The sequence below is a fragment of the Ciconia boyciana genome, chromosome 5 (genome assembly GCF_034638445.1).
Source record: "Ciconia boyciana chromosome 5, ASM3463844v1, whole genome shotgun sequence".
Classification (NCBI taxonomy): Eukaryota; Metazoa; Chordata; class Aves; order Ciconiiformes; family Ciconiidae; genus Ciconia; species Ciconia boyciana.
This window is the reverse complement of record NC_132938.1, coordinates 50018060-50037875: the sequence shown is the minus strand read 5'-3', so window position 1 is coordinate 50037875 and position 19816 is coordinate 50018060. Positions and strand designations below refer to the sequence as shown.

At 39.2% G+C, this 19816-nt stretch overlaps 2 protein-coding genes across 9 annotated transcripts in view; one reads left to right on the top strand and one right to left on the bottom strand.

Moving 5' to 3' along the window:
- Window positions 1–479: 479 nt before the first annotated feature.
- TIGD4 (tigger transposable element derived 4) lies at window positions 480–3765 on the bottom strand. Its single transcript, XM_072861773.1, has one exon. It carries the CDS (start codon window positions 3105–3107, stop codon window positions 1569–1571), a length of 1539 nt encoding a protein of 512 aa, XP_072717874.1. The 5' UTR covers window positions 3108–3765; the 3' UTR covers window positions 480–1568.
- ARFIP1 (ARF interacting protein 1) overlaps window positions 3321–19816 on the top strand; it is a 46088-nt gene continuing 29592 nt past the window's right edge. For 3 of the 8 annotated variants that reach the window (XM_072861781.1, XM_072861779.1, XM_072861777.1), the window contains exons 1-3: window positions 3849–4072; window positions 8513–8592; window positions 13364–13465. In XM_072861781.1, coding sequence (XP_072717882.1) covers window positions 8515–8592; window positions 13364–13465 — 180 coding nt within the window. In that variant the 5' untranslated portion in view covers window positions 3849–4072; window positions 8513–8514. Of the gene's footprint in view, window positions 3544–3848; window positions 4073–8484; window positions 8593–13363; window positions 13466–19816 lie in introns of those variants that run through there. The other 5 variants (XM_072861776.1, XM_072861778.1, XM_072861782.1 and 2 more) reach the window with 5 other exon arrangements.

The window sequence follows — 19816 nt, the reverse complement described above, 5'->3', positions numbered from 1 at the left end:
TGGGACTTTATTTATGGGAATTTCAACAGAAATTTCTCATTTCATCAGAATATTCTTTGGATGGAGTTGACATCAGATACTGCATAATAAGAAACCAGAAGTTTGTGGGGTTTTTTTGTAGGGCTTCTAGTAAAACATTCATACAGTTTAGCCATAGGCATTTTCTCACACCCCCCCCCCCCAATATTTGCACTGTCTTCCAACAATTTGATACATTTTCTGAAACACTTTTAGAAATGGATAAACTGTCCTCCACCAGCAAGAACAGTAAACAAAGCTTTAGCCAAACTATGTCTTGAAAACTGAAGATTCAAGTAAGCAAGAGATTGTTTCTCGTGGTTTAATTACAGGCACCGTAACAGATTCTTTATTACACAGGTTTCCTAAAGGGCTTCCATAAAATATTTTATTCTTCCTCTAAAATAGAAAAATTATTATCTCTAACTTTTGAAAATATTAAAATTGGTAGATATGGAAAATATTTAGAACAGGTTTTGAAAAAAGTCACAAACAATATGTCTCAAACAAATTGAGATTTTTGGCTCTGGTATGATTACACTGCTTGAACCCCATACTTGAAGATGTGTAAATGTACTGTGATGTGCTCAACTTCACACTGCTTTCATGCGAACAGCACACCTGTTAACGGCACCTGTAATAGTACACTGCATTGGTGCATTGACTCCTGCAGCAAAGCCTTCAAGTATAGTAAATAAAACAAGAGTTCAGAAGGTTTTGAGTGCAGATACTGCATAAGCTGATTTTTTTTCTGTATTTACTGTAGAAAAACATGGAGTTGCACAGAAGGACCTACATCAAATCCAAATACCAAAAAGGCTGAAAGGGAGAGAATGACCTTCCTTTTTGACCTCTTCAAAGACCAAGTAAAGGCTTGTTTGCCTTTTGACTCTCGGATAAATGATTATGCCATTCATGTGTATCCACACATGAGCAGCTTTAAGAACAATACATCCAAAGCTGCTAACTTTCTGCTGTTCATCATCTGCTACAAGAACAAACTATGGCCAGAATTCTTGAACAAGGACAAAAAAAATTTATTTTGCAAACCCCTTAGTTCTCAGAACTTAAGCATGTATTTTCTGTGCTATTCCATTTTTTGTTTAAGTATCAAAAGCACCAAGCTCACAGGTATTTACTGTTCCACTGTCAATGATACCAAAGACACCGGTGAAATTATCGATGTGAAGAAGTGCTCATCTCTTCCTGAAGAAAGAATTCCAAGTGGGCACCAGTTCATCCTGAGTGCACCGAACTGCTCAGAGAATTGCTTTTGCCTCTGCTGTACTTACTACAGTTATAATTTTAAAGGTTCAACTTATTTCCTCTCTCCACCCCAAATTTTGTGTTCTTTCCTCCTGATTTTGTAGAAAACTTCAGTTCACAGCCCTTTTTCATAATTTCAAAGTCCTTTCATTGCGTACATCTAGGCACCTGAGCAAGACACACTAGACAACATTGCGGCAACACTTGTTATTAAACTGCCTATTTTTGGTTACTTGCATAATTCCTTTTTTTCAATAACATGCTTTCACACTTTGCTAAAATATTTATTTACATGCTACATGTTGAATAAAATTCTCCAGGTCAGCTAGTGAATCGTGAAGAGAATCATTTGTGTCTTGACTTCTGAGAAATTTTCGAAGGGTATCTAAAGCACTCAAAGCCTCATTTTTTGATGGTAAAGGCTGTTCAGCTCCCTGAAATCGATCACCTTCATCCTCATCTTCATCACCAACAAATGTCCCAGCTTTATCTGATGTGCTTTCTTTGGCATACATCCTTTCATTATTTGTGGGGATTTCGCAAGTTAGCAAGCCATCATCTAGAGCTGCATATTCCTCCAAAGACAAACGTTCTGGAAACTCTACTCCAGCTGCCTGTGCATGTGCAATCAAATCAAAATCACTTTCAACCTCTGTGTCATTACCATTTTCCTTGGTTTCTAATTTGAATCCTGCTTCATTGTAACTTTTTACAATAGTCTCTGGTGTTACTTTCCTCCAGCACAGGTGCAACATCTCAATTGCATCAAGAAGAGTGAGCATAAACTCTTTATTACCTTCTACGCAGTCAACAAATCTCTTGATAAGACAGCACCTGTATTTAACCTTCAGACTTCTGATAGCCCCTTGTTTCATAGCTATACATGAAGAAGAGTCTGGAGGACAGAACACTAATTTGACAGACTTCAGGTTCTTTACTTCTGTGTGAGCTGGGAGAGAATCAACAAGAATAACTACTCGTCGCTGCTGTCCTTGAAATCTGTCATCAAGTTTATGCATCCACTGTTCAAACACATCGGCAGTCATCCACGCCATATCATTTGCTTTGTAAGTCACAGGTAGCGACTTCACATCTTTGAAACAGCATGGACTTTTGTTTTTTCCTATAACAAGCAAAGGAAGTTTCTCAGAGCCATCCATATTTGTACCCACCACTACGGTTATTCTCTCTTTGCTTAGTTTACCTACAGAACAAGTTTCCCCTTTAAATGCAAATGTATTATGTGGCAACATCTGATACAGCAATCCAGTCTCCTTTATATAAAACACGTTTTTTGGCTGATAATCATTTAAATAATAAGGAAGAACATTTTGGTACCAAAGAGTTGGAGCATCCACTGTAGTAGTAGCAACTGCTTCTACAGGCTGAGCTCTGAAAACTAAACCATACCTTGACTTGAAACGATCGAGCCAGCCATTACTGCATTTAAAATCACTATGTCCAAGCTTCTGGGCAAAATCGTTAGCCTTGAGGCGCAACATAGGACCATTTACCGGCACATTCAAGCACTGAGCAATTCTGTACCACTTCATCAATGCCTCCTCCAGGTCGGTATAGAAAGCAGTCCTTAGTCTTTTTCTTTTAGGATCAAATCGTAAAGACTCAAAGGCTTCCAAAACTTTTTCTTTATTCTTCATAATTGAAGACAGGGAATTCTTCTTTATGCCGTACTTGGCTGCGATGTCTGCCTTTTTCTTGCCACTTTCCACAGCACTTATGATGTCAATTTTTTCCTCAATAGATATGCTTTTTTTCCTCCTCACTACGGGTTCGGGCAGAGGACTTCCCGAAGCCTCTGCCATGGTACCGAGCACGGCTTGCAGGCGCGCACATCCACACGCATGCTGCCACGCTCCTGCTCTGCCGCTTTCGGCTCCGGGCGCCTTCCATGAGGCCGGTTTTCCAGACCGCGCTCTGATCTCACAGGCATGGCACTTGGCAGAGGCTGGAGCAGCCTCCCCATTACAGCTGCCGCACACGCACGCCACCGCCGCAAAGCTTAATGCTGCGACCGCCCTGGCTGGAGAGCGGGCTCCACAGCCCGGGGCCGCCGCCAGCGCTGAGCAGCAGGCCCAGAACCGCACCTCAGGCCTGACGAGGGGAGAGCCTGCCCGCACACACGCAGCGGGCCGGACACGGCCGCCAGCACCGCAGTGACCAGTGTACCCACCCGGGCCCCCTTCCCTGGCCTCCCCTGAGAGGAGCCGCCGCCTCCCCCCGCGCCGCCAGCGGAGGCGGGTGAGGAGCCCCTCGCCGCCGCCTCCTCGCCTCTGGGCACCCCCTCGGTGCCCCCCGAGCCGGGCCGCCCTTCCAGAGGCCTCCGCCGGGCGGTAGCAAAATACAAGCGCCGGCAGGAGAGGAGGAGCGGGCAGGGTAGGGCAGGGCAGGGCAGGGCACGGCAGCGCAGGGCGGGCAGGGCACGGCAGGACGGGGCGGGGCGGGCGTCGCCGGCGGCGGGTGAGGAGCGGCGGCCCCGGCTCTGGTTGCTATGGCTACGGATCGGCCGGGCAGGGACCATAGACACGCGCGCCGCAGCCTAGAGAGGCCGCTGCCCGCCGCGCCTCCCCGGCGAGGCCGCCGTCAGCCGCCTTTCCGGCCAAGCGCTTCCGGCTCCTGGTGGTACCGGAGAAGGAAGAAAATAAAGCTGGACAGGGAGCACCGGTGCCGCCCCGCCCGGCTTCCTCCTTCCCCCCCCCCCCTCCCTCTGTCCCGTCCTCCCTCCCCCCTCAGCACGACGCCTCCGGGGCAGCAGCAGCGCCGCCGGCAGGTGAGGGACGGGGCAGGGTAAGGCCGGGGCAGGCCGCTGGGCCCTGGGTTCGGGTCGGACCCGGCCCAGCCCGGCGCGGTGGTCGCTGCAGCGGGGCGGGGAGGGCCGCACCTCACCTCCCCTTCCGTCCCGTCCTGTCCTACGTGTCGCACCGCGGGAGCGGCCTCCGCTTCTCCGGCCTCCCCGGCAGCCCGTGGGTGCGGGCAGCGAGCGGCTGGGCCTGTCGGCGGCGTGGGGGGAGCCCGCAGCCCCTAGCGGGGCCCACCTGGGGCTGCCCCGCTCATCAGCGCCCGCTTCGTCCTGCCCGCCGCCCCAGGTGCCGGCGGCTGGGCGGGTGCCCTTGCCGTGGGGGTCGGGAGTGCGGTGCTGGTTGGGGTGCTTTGCCTGTCTGCGGGGTTCACGGCGGGGGCCCAGCTCCTGGGGGTGGTGGGCACCCGAAGAAGGCGGGCAGAGCCTGAGCTTGGTAGGAGCTGGGTGTTACAAGTGGGAAAGGAAACCTGATGGTGGAGAAAGAAAACTCTAGATGCTGCATCAATTTCATGCCCGTGGGACTTATTCCACACCCTGACAATTATTGTTTTAAGTGTTCCAATTTGTCTTTTGCAGCTGGCTTACTATTCTTAAAACATGGAAACACTGTGGTGTTGTGTGACAAGCAGGTGTTGCATCTGGTATTGTTTACAAACTATAAGCAACTCTTCTAGTGTTGCTTATAGTACATCTCTGATCTATCCTTTTTAACTGAAACCCCCTCATAGCCTTTCGTCTTGCATCCCGGAACTGGATGTAGTTTCAGTGTCTAACGTGCGCTTTTTGTGCTTGGTGGAACTGGTAACAAGGAGTTAGCACTCGTGGTCAGTGGCTTTGTTATCGAAGTGTTGATTCTCTAGAAAAGATAACGGAAGGGTTCTTTTGCAGGGCTGGAGAAGGCTTGATAAGCGCAACTCCAAAACTAAACGGCTGTCTGAATTGTATATATGTTTATGTATATATGTATGTACACACACAGTTAAAATGTGAGGAATAAGTAATACAGGAGAACTTTAGATTGGAAAAATTGGAAGCTGAGGCAATATCTTGATCAGCTGCTTTTTTCTGTTTTGGTAGACATTGAAACCATAATGGGAGCCCATGCCTTAGCTAATCTGGAGACGAGCAGAGTGTTAAAGCGCTTAGGGGCAGGCTGACCTAGAGTAGGGAGCGTGGAAGTTAGTGGCAGCCCTATTCTCCAGTCCTTACCTCCATCATGTCTTGTAACTTTCAAGTATAATTAGATCTTGCAAGTGGAGCAGCCAGGTAATTCAAGAGCATAAAGACGAAACTATGATGTGATTGCAGCAGGAAGTGTTTAATACAGTTCTTTAAATTATTTTTAAAAAGCAATTGATCTTGACAAGAATTAGTGATAGTGTTCTTAGTTAGAAATTCAAATTAAGAAAATATGCGTTAAATCATTATTTTCCACCAGCACTTGCATGTTCTGCAGTGTTACAAAAACTTTTATTTCTTATCTGTGCAGTGGAGTAGTAAGACAACAATAAAAGTGTGTGATAAACTTTATTTGGAGAGAAGCTATCTTGTTTTTACCTTATTGGCAATTAATTTAAGGGAAAAACTCAAGTGAAGGAGCCCGTGCATCCTGCTTAGAAAAGGAGATGTAATTGTTGAGAATCCCATGGTCCTCATTTCTGAGACCATAAGTAATTTACTCAAGTAATGTAACTATGTTAAGAATAAACCCCTTCTTCAGAATGAATTTATTGTTGATGATGTTTAACTCATATTTGCATGAATAAGCAAATATGAATTTGTCTTTTTTTATGAAAAGTCTGTAAGTGTGGTCTTATAACCACTAATTATAAGTGGTTAAATGTCTCTGAAGTCTTCATCCTAGAGGAAGCTTAGTATGTTGTTTGTAAGTTTTTGCTTTGCTTTGCTTTTTACTTTGCCAGTTGAAGAAATGATATATAAATCCCCAGAACTTAAAAATTATGTGGTTTTATTTATGGTGAGCAGAACTTAAAATGACTGAGTTTGTAATCTGATATGCATTTAAGGTGGCTTTGCCATAGGGGGGAAGATTCTCGGTCTATTCTGTCTCCTCAGTTCTACTCTGGTGCAGTATTTGTATGGATTTGCAGAATTGGTCTAGTAGGAAAAAAAATTAAAATCCAGAAGGGCAGGAGTGATGAGGTCAGGGTTTCGGGCTGAAATTCATGTCAGAATATGGATCGGGCATTTTTTTTTTCCCAAGTAGAACATCTCTGAGTTGTAATTGCAGCTGATGGTTATGAATGTCCTGGTACACTGAACAGTCACCTAGCATGTTCTTAGTCATGGCTGCTTTAGTGGAAAAATAATCGATAATGCAGAATTCATACTGTACTGAAGGTTAGCAAGCTCTTATAAGAATGGCCCTTTCTCTGACACCTGCAAGAGAATCAGTAACTACTGAGATACAAAAGTCTATATGCATTTCTGTAATGAAACCTTAAATATAAGTAATATATGTATGTAGATGCCATGTTTGCCACAACTTCACATGAACATCTTAAGTTCTGAATCTTTGAAAACATGTAGAAAGTTTTTGTCCTTACATCCAGCATTTGATGTTTACATTCCCATTTTTTTGCTATAGAAGCAGTCATCAGGGAATTCTGTAGTTAAACTAGAATGTACAGTTCAACTTTTTACAAAAGCCACCTTTAATCTACAGTTTTCCCCTTCTCACGTTTTAAAGTTGGTCAGTGTGATCCTGCAGAGCTGTGTTGAAAGTATTGATACTGCTTGCAGGAAAAGAATACTATACAAAAACTGGGGGGGGAAGGTTGTAACACAAATGGTGAATTAATTTGGATTTGAAAAAAGGAATTATTTGTCTTGACGCAGTGTCTTCTACATGGGTTTGTGAGATGGTTCATGCCTCTAGATTAGGTTATTAAGAGTTCTTAAGGTTATCAAGAAAATACTTTTGCTGCTTATAGCATTTAATAGTTTTAAACAGCATTACCATGGTATGTAAGTTTGTATGTGAGGTACAAACATAACTCCAGGATCACTAATGTGGTAAAACTGAGGTACAGATTGTCTTAACCAAGACTGCACTACAAGATGAATTTAGCTTCTTGTTTAACCAGCAGAGCAAAGAAATCACACTTACTCTTCTAGGCCATAATGGACATTTTTTTATCTACTCAGAAATAAGCTGTTAAGCATGGAGGTTGTTTTCAACCACAAGCAGTTTGGACAGGACTGTGTGGGAAAGCAGCACTTCTGCTGTACGGTCTTTCATATTCAAAAGACTTCTAGAAAATTAAGAAAGATATATAAGGAAGTTATACTAATTACTTTGAAAAGAATTTTGTATTGGTCAGAGAAAAATCCAGCTTCATTCAGTGATAGCCCTGAATGAATTGTTTTTTCTGGAGAAAATTTCTAATTTTACGTGTTTGGTTTTCCAAAGTAAAGTACTAGGTTATCCAGTGTAATATGATCTAGATGGTTCAGTTTCTCAGCCTTTGTGTCCTTATTTTATTTCCCTTGTCATGCGAGATGCTTACCTTATTAATTATTTGCTTTAATTAAAATGTTTTATAGCTTGGGAAATTGAAATACAATATAAATATAAATAGTGATCTCTTTATAATTTTTCTTAATCTGGTATGTGGCTGAACACATATAAAATGGTGCAAGACTTAATGAACTGAAGTCATGTGTGATTATACTCAATACTGACAGACTGTGTTTAATTTTTAATGATTGGTTGTCTCCTCCTCTCAAACAGCTGAGTGAATTGCAGTGTCACCTGTAGTTACCAGCTATTTGAAATCAAATTTAGAAACTTTCCTTATTTAAGCTATATTAGGCATGTAACTTAACTTTCATGATCACTCCACTCACAGAGTTGATTTCTTGCGCCTGTACTCAGTGTTATTGACTTTCTTTGCCTCTGTAGGTGAGATTTTTTTTGAGAATAAAGTGAAAGGGATTCTATTTCTAGTTGGGCATAACAGACTGAACTGCTTACTAGGTTCCAGTGGCTTAGGATCAATATAAACTTGCAACATTTGGATAAATCTCATGTCTTAACAAAATTGTGAACACTGCAGTGGTAGGATACAGTCAGTGTATTGTTGCAGGTGACAGTAAATACCAGCTGAAGAACCTTGTGTGACTTCCTGGGTTTTATGTTGCAAGCTTAGCCGTCTGCGCGGGAAAAGTTGCTCTGGCAATGGGAGCTTATGTTAGACTATATTCCTAGTCTTGGTTAGATTTTGGATTGTTAAAGACCTGGTCATCATCAAAAGAGAGAGGTTTCTCTTTGCTTTAGCAGAACTTGTAAAAGAAATGTTTTCTGAAAGCCTACTTAGATTTCTGTAAGGTGCAACATCCAGCTCCTTTCACATCAATTAATGCATGCCAAACCTATTTTATTTTCAGGTATGTCAGAACACAGCAATGAATCCACAACACTTGATGAATCTCACCCAGCTGCAGAAGAGGTCCAGTCTGACTTTGAGGTGATTGGGTGATAGTTATATTAGTGTAAAATCAACCAATCCCAGCAACGGTTTCAGACTGCCAAAAATTATATACACAGCACAGTGAAGTTAGTATGGGGATATGAGCTCATGCATATTATCTTGAATGGGTGGGTTTGGTTTTGAGACACTATGAAGAACAATCCAATTAATTCATAACAAAGGATTACTTCAACCTTTTTTTGCTGTGCTGCAGTATTTGTTTTGTAAGCTGAATAGATTTAGGTGGGGTAGAGTCTGAAATGTGTAGGTGCTGCAGGAAGAAAGGGCTGGTAGTTAAAAGGCAGCAGTCTGCGTAACCTCACTATAACAAGGCATTCTGTCTGCTGCTGGAGTGGTGAATCTTTTTTCTTGGTAGCAGATACAGCTTGCACCTTCATTGTGGAGAAGTCTGTGACTTTTTAAAATAATGAACAAATTCCTAAGGTTCTCCATTATATTTAGCCAATCAGAAGTGTTTGGAGGGCTGTTTCAGAAAGATAAAGAGTAAATGTTTCCCTGGCTGCTCTAGAGTGAGAAAGAAAAAAAGATGATGCGGACTTTATCACTATTAGAGTTTCAGTACCAGTGAATTATTTTTAAACTTCTTATAAAAACAGAATAGTGATTCCATAGATATGTAGTGTATCTCCAAATCTGGTATTTGCAGACAGAGATGTGCTAAGAAAAAAGTTACTGAAGGATTAGTATATTTTTCTATATAAAATATCCAGCTCAAACGTCATGATTTTTCCATAGTGCTTATTTCATTCATGCCTAATACATCAATGCAAATTTAGGAACTTCTTATATTTACTTTAGACTCTTCCTACATGTGCTAAATTTTCTTCTCAGGATGCAGTTTCTTTATATACTTAGTTTAAATCAGCTGTGGGCTGCACTTGCCAAAGGGACACTTCATTCAGCAATCATACTCACTGTTTTAACAGAAATACTGTTGTGATTTGGTGATTCAGTTTTCTCTCAGATCAGTAAGCTTACTAAGATTGTGTGAGGTTGCAGGAACATGCATTCAGAGGTAAAGAGAAATGGCCACTGGTTTTGGCAGTAGTCTACAGTTAAAGTATTTTGAGATACTGCACTGTTGAAGTAAGCTGGTGCTGTGGCCGAGAGCAGTCCTTCATTCTTAGGAGTGTTTTATTGCATTATTGCCTCCTCTGTTTTGTTAGGTACAAGCGTTGGAGCTGTGTGACGAACTGATTTGAGTGGAAAAATTACCCATCCCCTTTTTGGGCATAGGTCACCTTCTTTTAACCTGCGGTGTTTCCACAATCTTGTTTGCTGTACAAATACATTGTTCTGGCCCAGGGAAGAGGTGGGGGAATAGGGGAAGTTGATGGGGGGAAGAGTTAGGGGTAAAGGGGAAAAAAAAAAAAAAGGCAAAGACTTGCTGTTCTTGGGAGCAGTGCTGGCTTAGACTGTTTACTAAAATGCAGGTGGTGATTTCTTGTTATGGCTGAGCCAAATTAGCAGTTTATCCCACTTCCCTTTTTCAGCTACTCACTTCCTGTCTTTGGTGCTTGTCTGACCTCATTGCAAACTGATTCAACTCACTGAAACTGTGGAAAATTAACCTGGTGAAAAGGTCTATTGTCAGGCTAGTGAGATGAATCTCTTTACTGTGCAGTCAGGTGAGTGGCAGGCATGTGTTGTGGTTGGGACACTGTGTGGCTCACAGTAGGGACTGGAAAAGGGGAGTAGTGAAACATCCTCCTTTCAGCAATGGACAATGGTGTTTTAGTTCAGACATAACATGAAACTGAAGTTAGCAAGTAATTATTTGCTTTCTCTGGAGTTGATGCATAGATTTGCCTCAAGTAGAAACACCTAAAAAAACCTGTGAATTGCTTCTAGGCCTTTTTAGATTTCATAAGTTGTCTAGAGAAGCTGATGATTTTTTGTTTTCTAATGTTTGTATTTATTAGAGACATGTATGCATATGTGTGAGTGTGTATATGTCTGAATAAATGCATAAACATGTATCAATGTACAATATTAGCAAAATGATTTGAGATTCTTGATGAAAAGCACCCAAGCCAAGTATTTGTTTTGCCTTTAATTAAATTTGGAGATGCAATTTTGTTTGTGATCCCTGCCAAACAAAGTGTATCCCCTGACGGTACAGGACTTCCCCGACACTGTGTTTTCTGACAATTTGCAGAAAGAAGAACAAAAATAGCTACACTAGACTATACTAATGTTTCAGTGTTGCGCAGGTAGCTGTGACAGGCCAAGCATTTTGAAAAATACCTCACTTTACTGTGTCAAGTAGAAGTATAGTTCGTAGCAGTCTTAGAGTTTAGGCAGATGTGAGATTTAGAGCAAGCTTAAGAAGCTTGAGCTATTGGACAGATTTCCTAAATTAAAATCTAATATGGCAGGTAACTAGAACATTTGATCTAATGGTGTTGTGTAGCAGCTCCCTGCAAGGAACAGGGAGTTGGACTCGATCTTTATGGGTTGCTTGCAACTTGAGATATTCTATATTCTATGAAATGAAACAAATTATTGTGTTAAAAGTACTCATAAAATAAACATTGACCTTTTGGTGTGCTTCAATATTTTCATTTACTTAAAAGCTATGAATTTTGAGTTTGTTCTGTTGTATGATGAATGAACCAAAAACCAGCTGTTCTGTGTTCTAGTTGTGGGTGAAGACTGAACTATATTGAGAATTTGGTATGCTAAGCCAGCAGGAATATACGGCATGCGAGTTATTCCTTCGCAGTGCTGAAAGAAGGCACTTTCTAGGTCCTAAATGAGAGAGACTGATGGGGTAAGTTAGTGTGTTATAAAGTCACTTTTTCTTGAATTTATAGCACACTGACTTTTACTTAAATGATTTGAAATCTGTTCTCTGGGTATTTGGAATTTTTTTCAAAAGCTGTGCCTAAACGTTTAGCTTCTCATTTTAGGAAAGTGTTTCATAAAGCACTATTTTTGAAAGAGTAGCTTTCAATTCAGTTTTGCTAAGCTAGTTGTAGAGAAAGTGTTGATCCTCAAAAGGGGAAAATGTGTCACCTCAGGTGGTATTTTATGGTGTGCATCCATGGATTGTAGTTCATATGTATGGTTCTTAGTGGCTTGTCCCTGGTCTTTTTCTTTCTCTTCTCTGTATGGGTAAAAGGCAACATTTACTCAGAACTTGATGGACTTCAGTCTCCTTTCTTTTTTTTTTTGTGATGGTGGTGTTTTATGCTGCTAATTGAAGAAGCTTATTAGACTTTCAGAAATGTAAATCAGATTTTGTAGATACCAAACAAAGTTTGAGTAGTGAGCTCTGCTTCAAAAGACCAACAGAAGTGGAGTCTCAGTAATTTACAGTCTTTGGAAGAAGTTATGGTAACATAGCTTTGAAAGTGATCTGGAGTTAGAGGAGCATGTTTATTGGAGCCCACAGACAGTGACTAGTTAGAAAAAAAGCTTGGGAGGCCTCGGAGCTTAGTGAGGAAATCAAGCTTACTAATGTAAACGAAGTGGTGATAGGTGAAAATGGGGGAAATATTAGCAATGGGGTATGACAGAAGATGTTGCCAATTAGGAATGATGCAGGTGCTCCTGAGTAAGTACCAGTAAAATCTTTGTGTTACATGGATATCGTGTAAAAGCTTCACGTGTGGTTGGAGAAGCTGCTGGTACTTCAGCCTGATCTCAGACTGGGCCTCTTCCTGACCCTTTGACTGAAAAGAACTGGTTCAGTTTGATGATTTAGGAGCTTTGAGGGAAGAAAGCACCTATTCTCAACTACCTGTTGATGGTGTACCATGTCTTGCCAGTCTTGCACAGGTGCACAGGCTGGTTTGAATACTTGAGACATCTTTTATGTAAGTAATTGAACAAACACTGCTTCCGTTGTGTGTTGACTTTTCTACTGTTCTTGTACACTGTAGTTGACTAATGAAGCTGTCTCACAGTGTTTAGGGGTAGCTTTTTGAAAGGGCTTGAAATGGTCAGTTTCTCTTCGTTTTGGAGAGTGTTAGGGTGCCCTTCACTCTTCAGGTGCTTGTAAACGGTGTGCATTTCTTCTGGGAATGTCTCTTCTAGGTTATACCTTAGGTCATTCTTGAAAGCAGTGGTTTCACAGCTGCTGCTCCTGTTCATAGCGCAGCTGCATTTTGAAACTATCTTTGGTTCTTGAGTTGCATTGGTGCTTTTAAGTTCTTGTTTCTGCATTTCACTTTAGATTTACTGCTGTTGACTGAATGAGAGTTGCATACCAACAGTTTAGTCAGAAGGTGGCACTATGTTATGATAAAATAAGAAGCAAGTTAAACTAATGTAAAGTTTGGAATAATTACTTTTCTTTTTGTAACACATGATTAAACTCATTGCACTTCTCTAATATTTCTTGCTTATCATTAGCTAGTACAAATTTTTTTTTTTCCAAGCTCACCTTTTTTGTAGTTTGAGATAGGTAAACTACTCTAAGGGTCAAGGTGCATAGAAAGGATTTCTCTGGCCCCACATGTCTCATCTGTGTCTGACACCCCCCACCCCCCCATATCAATGAGTTAAATTTTAGTGTTTCTTTTCTCTTACATCTTGAAGCTTTAAATTACTTCTGTCTGAGCTGTGCTAGCATATTAATGTGATTTGGGTATGTGATTAAATTAATGTATACAGACCTAGTATATCAGAATATTACCAATAGGAGTTTGAAATAAAATCAACTGTTATGAAACCAATCAAATATTTTAATATAGATCACTCATTAGAAATTTAAGACAAATACTAACCTGTTTCTTCTTAGGAGGGTACAATGGCTCAAGAGTCTCCCAAAAATTCAGCAGCAGAAATTCCTGTGACTAGCAATGGACAGCTGGAAGATTCTCACGAGCACAGCTTTAACAGGGTAAGAATTTTCCTTGCTGTCTAACAAGGTACCATTATCAGAAATGCTGAAGGTACAATGCAATGCATAGCAGACTTCACTTGACATAGTTTTCTAGAGCTTTAATGGAAAAACTCCTTTGAAGCTCATAAATTATTGTTAAAGTTGACGTAACAGAATGTGGTTGCACATTGCAATAATCTTTTTTGTATAAAAGGCATGTTAGTAGTGGCAAATATTTCTGAACATGAAATAGTGTAAAGAATTGGGTGTTCTGTAATGCACAATGTATATGTGTCTACATTCTTGTCTCTGATCATTGAGGATACTGATTTTTAATCCAACAATCTTATTCATAAAACAGGACAACAAACGTTTTTAAAGTATGAGACTTAACAGGTCCTGTGAACTCAGGCTACCAAATCCTAAATTTTTATGAAGAAGTATCAAATTGTTCGAGTCAAGCTACTTCTAAGGGGTATTAAGTTTGGAGGCAACATGCCTAAAAGTAGGAAGTCATGTTCTGATTTGAAGCTGTAAACAGGAGAGAAGTAACACTTCTTGTGTTGAAACTGAAAAAATGCTAGTGTATTGCTGTATGCTATATAGATGAGATGTATCAGAATCCATCTTATTTGTTGTATGTTGAAAAAAGTTACACTTCCATAATCATCTGTATGCAATTTGAGTTCTTTCTCTTAACCTTGAGAGAGTTTACTACTGGTTCTTGTTGTGTTTGGCTGCCCAGCAGAGGGTGCCAAGATGTAGTTTATGGAATTTGGGGTTGGTTTTCTGTACTTTTATTTTGCTTTTCTGTTGGAAATATGAAGCCTAGTTAATTATCCCCATTTATCTGATACCTGTTGAGACTTAGATTTCAAGGAAATCTCTAAGCTTTAACAGTTCCATGCTGACTTGCAGTGCAGGGTTATTTCTAAAAGAAATACTGTGCAGGACTTCAACATTTTATTCTGTCCTACTAAAATGCTGATTAGAGGGGGGAACCTTCATAAGTTTAAAAACAAATTACATACACATCCTGAATATTGGTAGAATAAACATCTGCCTAATTTTGTCTTCTGGTTTTAGCTTTATTGGAAAAACTCCTTCAAAGCTGATAAATTATTGTTAAAGTTGACTAAAAAACCAAAGCAGATACTGCACATTGCAATAGCTTTTTTGTATGAAAGGTATATTAGTAGTGGCAATTTTTTTCTGAATGTTAAATAGTGTAAAGTATTGGGTACTCTGTAATGCACAATCAAGTGTATACATTTCTAATTATTGACTCTAAGCCTTGAGGATGCTGATCTTTAATCCAGCAATTTTATTCCTAGAACAGGAAAACAGCCATTTAAATATATATATTAAAGTATTGTTTTAAACATATATTTATTATATTATCATTATAAATAAAAATGTTATTTAAGTATGTATTTAAAATGTTAAAAAATAAAATACATCCTGAAAACAACATCTGAGACAATTTGACTATGATTGCAGGATAGCTACATAGTGAGCATGGCTGCAAAAAAAGTATAAAACTTCATGAGATGGAAATGCATCCATATAGAGCTCTTACTAAAAAATACTGCACTTATTACTGGGCACTTTTTCTACTTCTGCTGAATCGGCCATGATTTTTTTTATGAATTGCACTCCAATGAGGGAAGGCTTATGTTTCTTAAGATTTGTTGTTCAACTAAGATCTACCAGTAATGTAATGTAGAAAATTAGCACTATGTTTAATGAAATAAAGTTAAAACTAAATTTTTATAAAGATGTACCTATGGCGGGGGGGGGGGGGCAGGGCAACAAAAAACACCTTCAAGTGGTAATGCATTTGGGTTCACCTGGAAGTAGAGAAACAGATTTACTGGTTTTAAGCCTGATGACCTTGATGGTGCTGTGTCTTGACTGCTGGCTAAGTTACCATTTCCTTACGTAATAATTGCTGCTTCAGTGTAGTGCATCCAATGCGTATTTATTAGTTACAGTAAATGGAACTTGCACTCTCATTGACTGGGTCAGAACTCTTGTTCAGTCAAAATATAATCACCATTTTCTATGGAAAGTTGAAATGTTAAGGTAGTTTTTGTCTATGGCCACATATAAAACGTGAAGTAGGTTTTTGCTGGCATGCTAATTATTTTGCTGGCTTGGAGTTAACTATATTTTGAAACTTCCACTTCCACAAAAATGGGTCAAATATTTAGTCAAGTTGCAGAAAATTTATACTATGCAAGCATAGTTGTGTTTGCTGCTGTAATTATTTTCACGATGCTTATTCTGAGATCAATGAAGATGAAGTGCACTTCAAATATTTTTTTGAACTGTCTTATACAAGTTAACACCTGCATGTGTGACCTAAACTCAGAATATGTGATAATCGGGGCTTCTTATAAACAAAACAAAGAAAACAAACTTCTTGGAATTAACATCTAGGTCTGTTTACAAATCTGTTAGTCTCAAATTCTAATATTTAGCTTCTATTCATCTTGCTTTGTGTTTGTTATTTCAAATGCTTAATGCTATGCTTTTTCTTTTTATCCTTGCCAGGTAATTTTATTTTTAACCTAAAGCAATATGCATTGCACTACAAAATTTCTGTGCCAAGTTTTCAGGGGTCTTTTTTTCTATCGACTTATGGAAATGACAAGCCAACTACTGATTTTTAGGAGGTCGCTTAAGAAAAGGGCACTTTAAGTTGTACTGTTAACCACAGTGCTCGGTAAGAGTATGTGACCACAGTAGAGTTTAGAGCACTCAAACTCCAATATACTGATTTCAATTACACCTTCTTGGGAAGCTGGGGAGCAAGGTTATTTTAGTTTCTTGTTTTCTTATCGTTATGATCAGGGAGCCGTTCATCTAGATGTTGTATAATTCAGATGTAAACAATAAAACATAATTTATCCTGTATTTTTTATTTGGTCTTGTACAGCTATTTTGCGACAAACACTTGAGCAGCTTTGATTGTATGTTTCTGATAGACTGAGTAAAGAGGTAGTTGTACAACCTTTTCTTCAGGGTTCTTTAATTACAAAACTAAACTTTCCTCTAGACTCAAGTTCTATTTAGCACTTCCATCAGACCTCATCCATAAGCTGCTCAGGCTGAAAACGCACATTTATTTTCCACCAAATGCAGTTATTTGTATGTAGTCAAGCATGAGAAGTATTTCATTTTGCAAGGCAATGCAGTGCAAATGTATCTACCTGGAAATGGCAAGTAGGGTTGCTCCTTCTTTGAATAAGAATGCCATTAGTTGTGCATAACATCAGACAGCGGCATAGATTGCCATAATGTCATTTAGAAGGAAGCACATTAGTTTCAGTCTTGTGGGAATGTGATATAGCAATACTTGATGAATCTTCTTGGTTCCTTACATTTAAGAAAGAGAATCAAAAGCGTATTTATAAGGTTACTTAAATAAGTATGCCTAACTGTAAAGTCTCATTCAGAAATATGCTGCTACATTCTAATTCTGTCTTCTTTGTAATAATAAGAGACGCCTGTGGAATTCTGACAAGTTTTGTCCTGCCCATATGATGGATGGAAACTTTTTTTAACTAAAAAAAGCCTGTAGCTTCAGTTGTCATTGGATGAAATGTCTAATGTCCTTTATTATGAAAAAGCTTGACCCAGTGCTTTTCAGCTCTCCAAGCTCTGTTGGAACTCACTTAAGATTTAAAAACTTGGTGTATAGAACCGTTTGCCAATGTTTGCATGCTTGTTAGTCTGTCTTAATAACAGAGGACTTCGGCATTTCCTAATCAAACATGTTTTTCTTACTACTTTGTACAAGAGAACTCAGCAAAAAAAAAAGTCTTCCTGGTTCTATTCTTCACTTGTTTATTTCACTTATCCCTGACTTCTAGAACATGGTTTTCCTCCCATGCTATTATAATTATGTGATTAGAATAGTGGTGTTTTAATGTCACTGAGGGGATTGGGAGCTGAGGACTGTGGGAAGGAGTGAGGAAGTATATTATTCCTAATTCCATAACATGCCATATAGTGTGAAAGCTGCATAGGAATAAATTAAATTAATCAAAAAACTGTTTGGTCTGCCTGTAAAGGTATTCAGGCAGCTGTAAGCTATTTGTTATGTTTAAACTGTTGTACAAAATCTATATGAAGTTATTGTCAGTCTGAGTCTCTGAAATTGTTTGTTATTTTCTTTCATTTTCAGTATAGACTCTCTTCTCCTGGCTCTTTGTACTCTTACAGGGACAAAGCCATTATTAAACATGTATGTAATAACAGTAATAAACTTTAGGCTGCAAAAGATAAATTAACTTTGTTGTGAGTCTTCGATTCATCTTATTAGAATTACAAAATAAGCTCTGGGATCTGATGAATCTGAGTGCATGTGTTCAGTATCTTGTTCTGTAATTTTATTGCAAGACTGCACAAATAGATAAGGTCAATTCTTTTTTGTCTTTTGCCTTCTGGAAAAAATGCCAGCCTTGTCACTCACATTCTACCTGAAACATCTGAGTTCATCTCTTAGGTTTTGTGATGTTGACTGGCATACTTAGATTTTTACCATGGGCAATTATATTTTAATTAATGTAGACTGATTTAAAATATATTTCTGTGTGTCAGTTCTAGAAAACTGTTTTTAGGAGATGAAACAAAAAAGACCAGTCTTTTTGTTGCCAAGTGGTCTGCTTCATACAGTCTTAAAAACCAAAAATGTGAATGTTAGTGATGAGAGTAGAAGGGACACTAATTTAAAACTGGATTGTGGTATGGCATTAGGTAAGTCAAAAGGGATGTAATAGAAGAAAGGGTCTTCTGAGTGAAGAGCAATGCGTTGGAGAATAGAAGAAATGTGTCAGTCCATGTTGTTTGCCACTTCAGCATAATTAAAGCCTTCAGCTCTCCTCCCATTTATTTTTATGCTTGAACTTATATTGATGTGAGGATCTAGTGGCTTAATTCATGAAAAATAGGAGCTGAGTGATAAAATAGGACAAAGAGAAGAAGAAAATGCTGAATACGTACAAGGAGCTCCACTTGCACATGAATTAGGGTAAAAAGTTAAAGTTTAGAGCTAGTTATCTTACTGGATAAGATGTTATGTCTATCTACATTACAAGTCCCATGAAACAAAATGTTATCTTTAAACTGTGAACTTTACAATGAGATGTGTTGCAAATTTTTCCTAAAGGTAACTTGAGTAGTTTTATTTAAAATGCTGTGCATCATTAAAACATAAATGAGCATATGATTGATCCCAGTTTAGTTATTTCACTTTTAATGGACTCTTTGAACTAGCTAGTGATGTGGGGTTTTTAAAATACCTTTATTAATAGTAGTAAAAGCAAGTAAAACCATATCTTTTAAACTTACTATTGGTACTAAGCAGAAGATAATGCTTAGTCATGCATTCATAATGGACTGACATAACTAAGAAATTAATACAATGTTGTTTGCTTGCTTGCCTCTTAGTCTTGACTAAGTAAGTGGGCCTCAACTAAGTAAGTGGGCCTCTAGTAAGTTTCTGCTAAGGCAATTTCTGCTGGTGGAGAAACAGTACAGTTTGGTATCTTCCCCCTCTTCATTTTAGATTATTATGGAGAGCATGGATAGGAAGTATCTTTTTGGAAATAGCCTTGTAATTCAGCCAACATTCCTTCATGAACATGAATTCTGAGTGACTTCTTTGCTGTGTCTGCTGTCTCGACAGGACTGATATATCAAAAATTCATACTGGTTCTTCTAGATGATCTGTATAATAAACTGATTAATATCTTTGTTAGTTGCATAAATAAGGCTAGCCTTATTAAAATATGTTTAGTTTAAATTGGTGATTTGAACTAATTAAAATGGGATTTTAACAAAGGGTTAAAGTAGTTTAAATGCTCTATACAATATAGGTTTCCACTGCCTTGACTAGACCAAATTAAGCTAGTGCAGCTGTTCTGTGTACCTGTATTTCATGCTTTTGCTTCTTTGAGCCTTTAGCATGCTAAATGGCTGAGAATGGGATAGGTAATCCAGCCTTTTGACTTATTGGGAATCTTCTGAGTTTAGGGTTTTTATACCTCTAGCTCTGGGTCTCAGTGAAGTTACAATACTAAAATACTTCTCCTAGATGATAATTGCATAAACATGCAATGGTTTTCAGCCTCATATAGTTGAAAATTATGAATGAAGCTTTTTTCTTGTGGTCATGATCCCTTAACAGATTTGTAGTTTTGAAATGTATCAACAAATTTTGATTAATTCTAAAGACTTGATTTCCCTTGTACAAAGAAGGGGGGAAATCACTTAGAGTTTGAAAGCAGATCTTCTGATGGTCAAAACCTTTCTCTTAGCTAGAAGAGCAAAATGTAGTCAAAGTATAATCACCTTGTAGTA

What these genes read in the sequence shown, in the direction of transcription:
- TIGD4 (XM_072861773.1), bottom strand. Translation starts at nt 3,107, where the DNA reads ATGGCAGAGGCTTCGGGAAGTCCTCTGCCCGAACCCGTAGTGAGGAGG.